Source organism: Ruditapes philippinarum, unplaced genomic scaffold (genome assembly GCF_026571515.1).
Source record: "Ruditapes philippinarum isolate M1 unplaced genomic scaffold, ASM2657151v2 ctg4282_1_1_1_1, whole genome shotgun sequence".
Lineage (NCBI taxonomy): Eukaryota > Metazoa > Mollusca > Bivalvia > Venerida > Veneridae > Ruditapes > Ruditapes philippinarum.
In genome coordinates this window covers 28,122-39,844 of record NW_026861913.1, presented here as the reverse complement: position 1 = coordinate 39,844, position 11,723 = coordinate 28,122, and the positions used below count along the sequence as shown (strand labels likewise).

The window sequence follows — 11,723 nt, the reverse complement described above, 5'->3', positions numbered from 1 at the left end:
TATAGTACATTGTAAATGTTTTCTTCAAAAAAAAAGTTTAATCTGGCTACTTCTCTATCACCAAGAGTTGTCGTTAGGACAACTTGCTTGACTAAACTGAGTGCTTGAAAGCAAAACAAATGCCTGTACTCGTATAATGTAGATTGTTTAGATATTAATTTAAAAAAGGCCATAGTTCTGTCAAAATCCACATCAAATTATTGGCCTTAGAAATAAACTATCATAACTCATAACCTTATGTAGTTTTGAAGATGCCAATATTTAACCAGAGTGTGACGTCGACAAAGGCGCGTGGGTGAGTAAAATAGCTATTCCTATTTTTCGAGCAGTCGAGCTAAAACAAGTTGCTTGGTCAATCTTGGCTCTGAACAGGCAATAAAATTATTGCTTCAACCTGGATATCATAGAAGGGACGATATAGAAAACTTGATTGCGCAACTCGGGAGTAGTTTATTCTAGCATTGACTTTTTCCCAACTGTTTTAGATATATATTGAAAGGTGTTGATAGCTATCTATTCTTGTACTTTCTACGTATATGATGTTGAGCAAATCAATACAAAGAATTTTTTGTCTAACATTGTATAATACCCCCTCAAAATAAAAATAAATAAATAGATAACAGACATTACAAGAATTTTATGTAAGTACTAACAATTGACTACAGAAATGTTTGAAGATAAGTTAAAAATAACAATATGGTCTAAATACAAAATGTACAAAATAAACTATGTACATTGTACGAATGATAATAAAACTATATAAAACTATATGAAATGTCTTTTTATTGTCTTTTATTTTTTTCTTCTCTTTTTTTTTTTTTGGTCCTCTTTTCGTAATATTTATGAGTAAACTTTATTTTAGTTTTCCATACTCGATGTTATTAACATGCTTTGATATATTAAAATCATAGGTATCTATTTCATATATAATGATTCGTGCATTTAAGTCTGTCGATATATGTATTGTCAATATATTTTTTTATCACAAGACAGTAACAAGGCATCTTAATTGTTGTTTTCCGGTGTATGAATTCTACTCGACGTTGGTCAAATGGTCTTCTTGACAATTTACTATAACTTAAGAGTTTGATATATAGCATCATCGACATTGATGACATTATCGGCAGGGTACTTCAGTGTATTATATTCCTTATCATGGGTCACATATGTTTATGATTTTAAAATCGCAATTAAGATATTTAAATGCCAAGGTTTGCTGAAGCCAGAGCCAGACAATGGGCGAAATATTGTATTTACCATAGTCTTTGAGTATCTAGCATTAAACAGAGCTTGTCACAATTTCAAGTTTCCAGAAACTGTAAAGTAAACCCTCCTCAGATATGAAGATTAAATTGTGTTAAATTAGGTGTAGAATAAAAGTATTCTATCCGCCAACGATTGTTTTAAAGGCTTCATGATAATGGATGATTTATCTATATATTATTATGTTTGTGCATCTTTACGTTCTATCAATTGATGTACATGTATCATGTTTATATGGTATTGTTAATAACGCTTATATAATAAAGATTATGTTGGGTTTGTGTTCTTATAAACGTAATAAAACATCCATTGTTTTAATAACGTTGAAATTTAACAACACTGTATGTTGAAAGGGTTATGTAATCGAGAGCGTTTCAAATTAATCTGATCACGTCAATGGTAATAAAACCTGCTCAAACAAAGTGATTACTAATTGCCTCAGCCTTCCTTGTTTCAGTTTAACCAGATTTGTACTGTTGGTTAACTGCTTTAATGTCTCAAATTACAGTTCCAAATATAGCAGCTGAAACAAGTGAGTTTCAGGAGTACATCAGATTAAAGTTTATAAAGTTTATATATATATAAAGTCAAATTTAAACGAACATCATTTATACATATGTGACTAATCAGTTCGCATGTGTGTTTTAGAAACATATTAAGAAAATATATATAATACGCAGGCGCATGTTTATCATAAAAATATAAGCACCTGAATAAAATGATAAACATGTCAGTGACCCTATGATAAGGTGAATCATAATCAGTGTAGAAGATAACACGCTTGAGACTGAAAAAATAACGTGTTGATCTGGCAACAATGGGGGCAGGGCCTAGTATTTAAGATGTCTGTTTCTCAATGAACGGATCGTAGTTTCAAGCCCTAATGGTTTCAAAGCTAAAGTGTCTGATATGACAGTCTAGACCTGCTTACTGTAGGAAATCGATCATGTTTAAACACATACATTCCAACACTGTTGTTCTTAATGCTTGAAATATAAAAGAAATAAAGTATAACATTTTCTAAAGCTTAAACTATAACAGAAATATCAGTATGAGTTATTCATGGTAAGAGGACATCTCAGTGATTGTAAAGTTCAAAATATTGTAATAAATAACACAGGTTCTTCCTGAAACATGATCATGCACTTAGTTTCATCAATGAAATGATGAGATATAATCATAATATCTATTTTATTACTAAATATTCTAAATAGTTGTCTATTCTTCCTGAAACTTGAGTACTTCAGGTAAGAGCACATAATCTGTTTTAACTTACGGTCTATATAACTTCTTTTTCAATACAGAAGGAGTTATGAAGTGTGGCAAGTAAAATTGACATTGCTTAATCGTATAAATATACTTTTATTAGCGAAAAAAAAGTCATTGCTTTCTGCTTACACCATTAACATATAGTGAACAAAAAAAAATACATAAATCAGAATGTGTAAAACATCACAGAATGGTTTATCTACAAATGTTTAAATAACGGTTCAAAATAGAAATATGCTATAATTAGTTTTTAAAGTTTAAATAATAACAAATTTATTGATGTAGGTACTAACCATTGAGATAAGAAATGTTTAACATACGTTATACGTAAAAACGATAATAATCTGAAAACAAAGTGTATACTAAATTATATACATTGTACAAATGATAATAAAACTATATAAAACTATATGAAATGTCTTTTTTATTGTCTTTTCTTTTTTGCTCTTTCAGTAATATTTATGAGTAAACTTAACTTTAGTTGTCCATTCTCGATATTATTAACATGCTTTGATATTTCAAAATCATGGGTATCTATTTCATATATAAGTATCTGTGTATGTGATTTTATATATATATATATATATATTATATATATATATATATATATATATATATATATATATATATATATATATATATATATATATATATATATATATATATATATGTATGTATTATCAATATATCTATCACAATACAGTAACGAGACATCTAAATTATTGTTTTCCGTTGCATAGATCCTGCTCGACGTTGGTCAAATGATCTACTTGACAATTTTCTCAACTTGAAGAGTAGGAATACAAATGCCCAGCATCATCGACCTTGATTGTTTTAACGGTTGGGTACTTCAGTGTATCATAGTCCTTATCAATCACTTTCATCAGTCTGCAAAATAATATATTTATTTAAGACAATACTATGAAAACGCTAGCAGGGCTGATATAAGGAAAATTATCAATAAAAGATGTGGATTCAAGTGTTGTTATTAATTTAAATCGATAATGATAAAAGTACTGGAGAAGAAATTCATTCAATTGGAGCAGTGTAACAAAATCAATGACCAATGACAATTGTTGAAACACATTTTACAAGACTTCATTGACAATATTTTGATTAAAGTTATTATATGGTTTAATGACATATACTGTTTTCACGGCATTTTCAACGCCACAATATTTGGACTATTTTTTTTCGGGAACTTGTTCATTGATGTGCAAAATAAATGTAAAACGTAGAAACTTCTAACAGACCATTGTTTCCTTGAGCATGAAACTTCACATTCATTACTTAGTACTGGTTGGTACAGAAACGGATTTGATAGTGTTTTAATAAATCTATATCTTCCAACATAATCGAACAAAAATAAATTTGTATAAATAAAAAGATTTTAACTCTTTTTTTCAAATTCATTATTTATTACCTCTTCCTTCGAATGATATATATCAGTAGCCCGATGATTGTTGCCGTCGTAAGCCCAATTACTACAAACGCAACAGTAAGAACTTTTCCGTCACTTGACACTGAAATATATATATATTTTATTATAACAATATATGTTTTATTATAGCAAAATACTTGGCTCACTACATTCGTAAATATTCAAGTCGGATATATACAAATCCAATTGTCTATATACATTTGTATTGTGATTTCAAATGGAAATGATCACATAATATATTCCATACATAATGTTATTATTTTCCTTTTCTGAATTAAATAAAATACCAAGTTGCACCATTAACAAACAGTTAAGTCTACAAATATTCTATATATATACCTGTATAATAAAGAAATGTTGTTAAGTACTTTATCTGGAGTAAATATAACAATAGTACAATAAAACTAACTAGATAACAACATTTTATGAAAATGGAATATATTTAATTATATTTAATGACTGTATGTATATAAATAGCATGGTTTATAGTTTCTTGTTATCAAACTATATAATCAGGAGTTCCTACCAGATTGTGTCACACTTGGAGTTTGTGTTTGGCTTCCTTCGGTACCTTTAAGTGCTGTCGTTGTAATTGAGCTTCTGGGAGCCATTGTATTGCTTGGCGAATTACCGTTGTTCTTGTCTATGGATCTCGACGTTGTTAATGGGTTTGAGGTTGACGTAAAGTTATTATCTTAAAGCAATAGAAAAGTCCAATGACAGTTTCAAAATGTTTATACTGTTCAGCAACATAATGTATGTTATTTGAAATGAACATTTTCCTTGTTTGACAGATTTTTTTTTTCAATTTTCTTTTTGTAAACATTTATTAACAAGTGAATAACGATTGTTAAACCTTTTTTTGCATAAAACGAATTAAGTGTTTATATCGTGTATATAAGTAAACAGTGACAGTAATAACAAACCGAAGCAGTATCTCTGGTGACAACCGGAAGGCAAATCGACAAAACAGTAGGCCATGAACCCCTCACAATTGACAGCGGTCACCCTGTAGGTACGTAGACAACAGGTGTCAAAGTCTCTTAAACAGGATGTCCTGTTTACTAACCCATCTCCGGGACTTGGATTCTCTCCTAGGATTACAAAAAAGTATCTTGTAAAACCACTGGGCAAGAGAATTGTTATATATTAATTCAGGTTGTTGTATAAGAAAAAAACTTGAGTATTATTTTCATTAATTATAATTTTGGCCTAATTAATTTGTTATTAAATATTATATATATGGCTTGGATTTCTAGCTACAGATATTATTTTTGAAAATACAAAATTACATTTTAAAGTTAATGAAATAAAATGTTTCAGGGAAAGACGTTTTTAAAATCTTTTTTGTTTTTTTTTATTTATTTGTCTTTTGACATAATTGACATTGATACATGTACGAACCGTTCATCCAAATAGGAAACTTTGCTCCACACATATAGATTGAAGGACATTGTGTGGTCATAGGGATTTTACTTTTGTACCATATATTTGTGTCGATCGCATACACATCACAGAATGTCCAGTGTGACGTTTTGTTAGTGATCATGACTGACGGATCTCTAGTTTCCAAACTTGGGATTTCTACCATGTCATTGTTACATAGTTCTGAAGTTAAAAGGAAATATCTCTATCTTTTTTTAAGTTAGCGTAAAACGAAAACTGAAAGGAAATATTGAAGAAAATATACTCATAAAATGAACTGTTTGAAATTATATTGAAGGACAAATGTGATAGTTCATAAGAAGAGCAAACAAAGAAAGGAAAGGCACGAATACAGAATACAAAATAATGACAACAGCAAAAAATGATAATATTGATAATTGTAGATCAAATTATAAAATGACAACTTAACAAACTTCGTCATTACCTGATTTAACGTTAATTGTTTCAATAAAGTTGACAAGTTGTTGTTTTAATTTTATATCCTTTGCAAAAAAGGCAAACTATAAAATGACTAAAATCATTTGTAAGTTGATCAGTTGGCATAAACATCAATAAAACGCAATAAACTCCACATTATATTAAATTGAAATGTTCCAGTCTAATTATGCCATTTCAATGGCAAGTTTACGATCGGTCTCATATTTAATTATCTATCAGTTAATGATTGCTAATCAATATTACCAGGGTTACCGTATAGCAACACTGATCAAGACACTGACAGTTCATTAATAGTTGCACAGGTGATATATAAAGGATATTGAATTATTGCAGGTTTAATACTTAATTTATTGAACGAGTTGAATATAATCATATTGTGCAAGCCTCTGGCGAGTTTAATAAATTTAGTATTGAATCTACACGAATATAATATTTTATTTATTACATATTCAAAAAGAGGACGGTTTACAGTTAAAACGAGTCATTTTTTCAATGACGTGTCTATAGTGTAACGCTATCATTAGCGCGCTTTTATGCTATGTTGAAATATTGCGCAAATGACGTCAGGTCAAAGTGTTATTACACTTTTGAAATATTGTTTTTATTAAATGGCTTTAGAACACTCGTGCGCCGTGGTTTATGTGTTAAAGTTGTGTTATTAAATACTAGAAGATGAAGAGTAAATGATACTATTTTCCTAGATTTAGTTTAACTCATCTGAAGGGGTACAACACTTGGCCAATAAAGAAATTAGAACATAACGATAATGATTTCCATGAAATTGGTATAAGCAAAATACAACAGTTTGTTTTATTTTTTCCGCCTGTTGTTTCATGCATATATACATGTATAAGATATTAATTTGTTATTTCAACCAAACTAATCCAATGTTCTTATACTTGAATTTCTTTACATTTCAATATATTTAAAAAATGACATTACAAGGGAAAAGTCAACAATTAAGTTCATGTATCCGTAGATATTAAGCACCTCCAGAACATCTTGGGATAGTTATAAGTAATGAAATAATTTATACCTACCTGAAGGTGGATTATAACAGCTCAATTCAACATTATCTAAAAACAAATGAGCGATAAAACTTAAATACATTATGTTAATAAATGTCTGTTTTATTCATTCGCTGCAAAAGCCACACATAATTCAAATACAATGCACAAATATGTCAAAGAGACATATTTCATAGTACTTCCTACGTATTCATTAATAATATAACAATATTACAATAAAACTTACTAGATTACAGCATTTCATGATAATGGAATATATTAAATGATTGTATGTATATAAATAGAATGGTTTATAGTATCATGTTATCAAGCTGTATAATCAGGAGTTCCTACTAGATTGTGTTTGTGTTTGGCTTCCTTCGGTGCCTTTCTGTGCTGTCGTTGTAATTGAGCTTCTGGGAGCCATTGTATTGCTTGGCGAATTACCGTTGTTTTCGTCTGTGAATTTCGACGTTGGCAACGGTGTTGAGGTTGACGTAAAATTATTGTCTTAAAATAATAGAAAAGTCAAATGATAGTTTTAAAATATTTATACTGTTCAGCAACATATTTTATGTCATTTTACAGAATTTTTTTCTTGTTTGACAAATTTTAATCAATTATGTTCTGAAATATTAATCAACTAGTGAAAATGATAACATGACTGTATATTTAACCTTTTTTACATCAAAGGAAATTTAACGTGTACTAGTATATACATGTAAGTAAACAGTGACAGTAAATACAAACCGAAGCAATATCTCTGGTGGCAACCGGAAGGCAAATCGACAAAACAGTAGGCCATGAACCACTCACAATTGACAGCGGTCACCCTGTAGGTACGTAGACAACAGGTGTCAAAGTCTCTTAAACAGGATGTCCTGTTCACTAACCCATCTCCGGGACTTGGATTCTCACCTAGGAATTCAAAATCAGTATCTAGTAAAACTGCAGGGCAAGAACATTGTTAAATGTTAATTCAGGTTGTTGTGAAAGCAAGTACTTGAGTAGTAGTTCCATTAATTATAATTTTGTCCTAATTAATTAATTAGTCACTGAATATCATTATAAATATGTCTTGAATTTCTAGCTAAATACATGATATATTTCTTTTGAAACTACGAAAATACAAGTTTAAGTTATTGAAATGTCATGTTTAATGGGAAGGCGTTTTAAACATCATTTTTGGTCTTTTGATATATTTGATATTTATAAATGTACGAACCGTTCATCCAAATAGGAAACTTTGCTCCACACATATACATCGAAGGACATTGCGTGGTCATAGAGATTTCACTTTTGTACCATATATTTGTGTCGATCGCATACACATCACAGAATGTCCAGTGTGACGTTTTGTTAGTGATCATGACTGACGGATCTCTAGTTTCCAAACTTGGGATTTCTACCATGTCATTGGTACACAGCTCTGAAGTTAAAAGGAAATATCTTTATGTATTTTGTTAAGTTAGCGTAAAGCGAAAACTGGTAGGAAATATTTAAATATAATTTTTACAAGCAAAAAAAGTAGAAACTATTCGATATGGTATTTAAGAACAAAAGTGATAGTTCATAAAAAGACAAGACAAATATAGGAAGGTATCAATACATAATTCAAAATAATGACAACATCAATAATAATGAAAATAATGATAAATAACAAAGTTATGATAAACTGTTAATCTAACGAATTTCCTCATTACCTGAATTAAACTTTTTTGTCATATCATATCATTTTCATATCCTTTACAAAAAGGCAGTGTAATAAATAACAGTATAATAAAGATTAAAATCATTTGTCAGTTGATCCGTTGACATAAAAAAGCAATATAATGCAATGAACCTCACATTATATTAAATTGAAATGTTCCAGTCTAATTATGGCATTTCAATAGCAACTTTACGAGACGTTCTCATATTTCAGTATCTGTCGGTTAATGATTGCTGATCAATATTACCAGGGTTACCTTATAGCATCACTGATCAAGACACTGACAGATCATTAATAGTTGAATATTATTTTAACACAGGTGGCAAAGTTTTGTTATTAAATACTAGACGATGCAGAGTAAGTGATACTATTTTCCGCGATATATTTTAACTCATCTGAAGGGGTACAACACTAGAACATAAGGACATCATAACATGATGATCATTTCTTCAATGAAATTGGTATTAGTAAATCACAACAGTTTGTTTCCTCTTTTTCCTCCTGTTGTTACATGCATATATATTAGATATGTATTTGTTATTTCAACCAAACTAATCCAATGTCCTTCTATACTTGATTTTCTTTACATTTTAATATATTTAAAAAGTACATCACAAGGGTAAAGTCTATAATGAATTGCATGTATCCGCAGATATTAAGTACCTCCAGAACATCTTGTGATACATATAATTAATGAAATATATAATATTTATACCTACCTGGAGGGTAATAAAGTGAGATAGTTATAAGAAATGAAATATGTAATATTTACACCTACCTGAAGGGTAATAAAGTGAGATAGATATAAGAAATGAAATATGTAATATTTACACCTACCTGAAGGTGGATTGTAACAGCTCATTTCAACATTATCTAAAAACATACAAGACAATTAAACGTTAAAACATGATGTAAATTAAAATTTGTTTTTATTCAATTACTGAATAAGTCACACATAATTAGAATACAATGTACGAGCATGTGTTGTAAAAAGACCTATTTCATAGTATTAATCATACGTATAAATAAGTCAGTACCATTTAAATCTGTTACTATAAGGATGTATCGAGACCCTAAAACTCATTGTGTGTGTTACATGTATATTGACAAAACAGGCTTAATAAAATGGATGCCGACGCCTTATGTTGCTAAACCTTTTTCAAAGTAACCTTTCTTTTATGCATAATACAAAGCAGAACACTTACCCGGCATCAGACCCAATAAACACCATATCACAATAAAAAGAAGATTCATCTTCACTGTACACTTATACTGCATATCCTTTATATTATCATAATTTTAATCTTATGAACAATATCAACACATCTAGCACTGTCGAAATCGTTCACATTTAAAAAAATCTTTTCCCACTAACAAAGATAATCTATTTATAGAGCGCTATCACACCCATGACTGCACGCCTATCTGAATGGAAATGGTGCAACTCGACCTAACCGTTATTGATTAAAATCTTGCCGGTATTCTCTTCCTGTTTCTCAATTGTTAACGTAACATAAACATATATTATTTACAAACTTATTTACATACCAATAATGTAAACTTATTGATTTAAACGTGTTTTGTTTACGAAATATGAAACAAATGTTTATGGCGTACATGTATAATATGCATTCAATCATTTAACCAAAATAAATTACAAATTAGCCTGTCATTCAATGAGGTATTTTTTGCCCTGTTTTCAATGCTGTTTTGAAACGTAATACTTTATGACATTGCAATTACATTTCATGTTACATCATGTTTTGTCTTTGTATTGGCTTAAAGGCACATTAAGCCTCTTAAATGATAATAATTTTGCTAAACCTTTTTCAAAGTGTTGACTAACAACATTTTAGACACTTATCATGCGAATAAAGCAACCTACAACAATTAATAATATGCCATACAAGGAGCAAAGGTTTAAAAAGTGTTATTTCTTCTCCATAAGAAATACTTAATCTAATATCTAATACTTATGAATGCGTTTCCGACGAGAGCCGTTTCAAATTGTTCTCAAACGATAGTAGGATGTGTGTTGGCAAGCGCTCAGGTATAAACCTAAATGACGACTTTGTCATTCAGAGCGATCATTATTGTGACGAATCAGCAATGGTGTCAGTTTGGGAGTTGTTGAACAGCAAAACAAAGTTTTCTCTGACGCGGCTAGGTATCAACAGGACAACTTGCTGCCAGTGAAATTCTACGATCTACGATCTAATGTACTCGGCATGGGTTTTTTTACACGACGGAGTACCGACACACATGGCAGGAACGACAAATGCAGCAGGCAGCAGATTTTCTGATTGCTACCATGACCTTTAAAGTCTAAACAAATTCCATAGAACATTGATAGGATGCGCTTAACCAAAGTTTAGGAACTCGACATCAGCATTCTCTGTTTCTGGAATAGAAAAACCTCACACATGCTTCTATAAGTACTGTCTTTCAGATATGATTTTTGCAGCGTTGGTTATACCTGACATTACTTAGACAAACAGAGTTGGGTAATGTGACAGCAACAGTGAATTATTCCATTTGAAGTGATTGTAATTATTCCGGTTAAATTGGCGTCATTTTTTCATGAGATTCCGTTATGTGTTTCTCGAGTGACAAATTTAAAAAACAATTTTAGAGAATGCAAGAAGTCTAAAATTAAATGACATAAAGAAAGTGGTGTTTTGAATTGAGTTAATTCAATGTGCATAATATATAAGATATATAAAGATCAACACGGTAAAAGCAACATTTAATGAACGCAACTCCAAACTAATACTAGTAACACAGGCTCTGCAAGGAGCAAAGCAGAACATCGGACATAAAAACGATTCAAGAAAGGAAATCACCAATAAACAAATAAATGAAAATAAGGTAATTAATTTGAAGGCCACGAGTCGCGTATGATCGTGAATTTCAGCGTTATTTCTAACTCGATAACATGATTTGATCAATCTTTTGAAATAGTAAAATTGGAAAACATATAGCTTGCATGTCATACCCTGAAGACGTTTGGCATACCGATACATGTAATTCTTCTTTTCATTGTCATTTTACTTTTACTATCTCCATAACACGAGAACAACGGTAAACAAGGCAAGGCGACGTTCAAAGAACGCAAGAAAGGAAGAAACGGACATGCCAAGGACTACTA

The 11,723-nt window shown here is 30.2% G+C and overlaps 1 protein-coding gene across 1 annotated transcript; it reads right to left on the bottom strand.

The window, feature by feature from the left end:
- Positions 1–3,201: 3,201 nt before the first annotated feature.
- Positions 3,202–9,953, bottom strand: LOC132717338 (uncharacterized). Its single transcript, XM_060700778.1, has 11 exons — positions 9,781–9,953; positions 9,413–9,448; positions 8,090–8,293; positions 7,615–7,782; positions 7,219–7,374; positions 6,898–6,933; positions 5,378–5,581; positions 4,900–5,067; positions 4,500–4,667; positions 3,956–4,055; positions 3,202–3,420 (listed from the first exon to the last, which is right to left on the bottom strand). The coding sequence occupies exons 1-11, from the start codon at positions 9,851–9,853 to the stop codon at positions 3,315–3,317; spliced, it is 1,419 nt and encodes a 472-aa protein (XP_060556761.1). The 5' UTR covers positions 9,854–9,953; the 3' UTR covers positions 3,202–3,314.
- Positions 9,954–11,723: the final 1,770 nt, after the last annotated feature.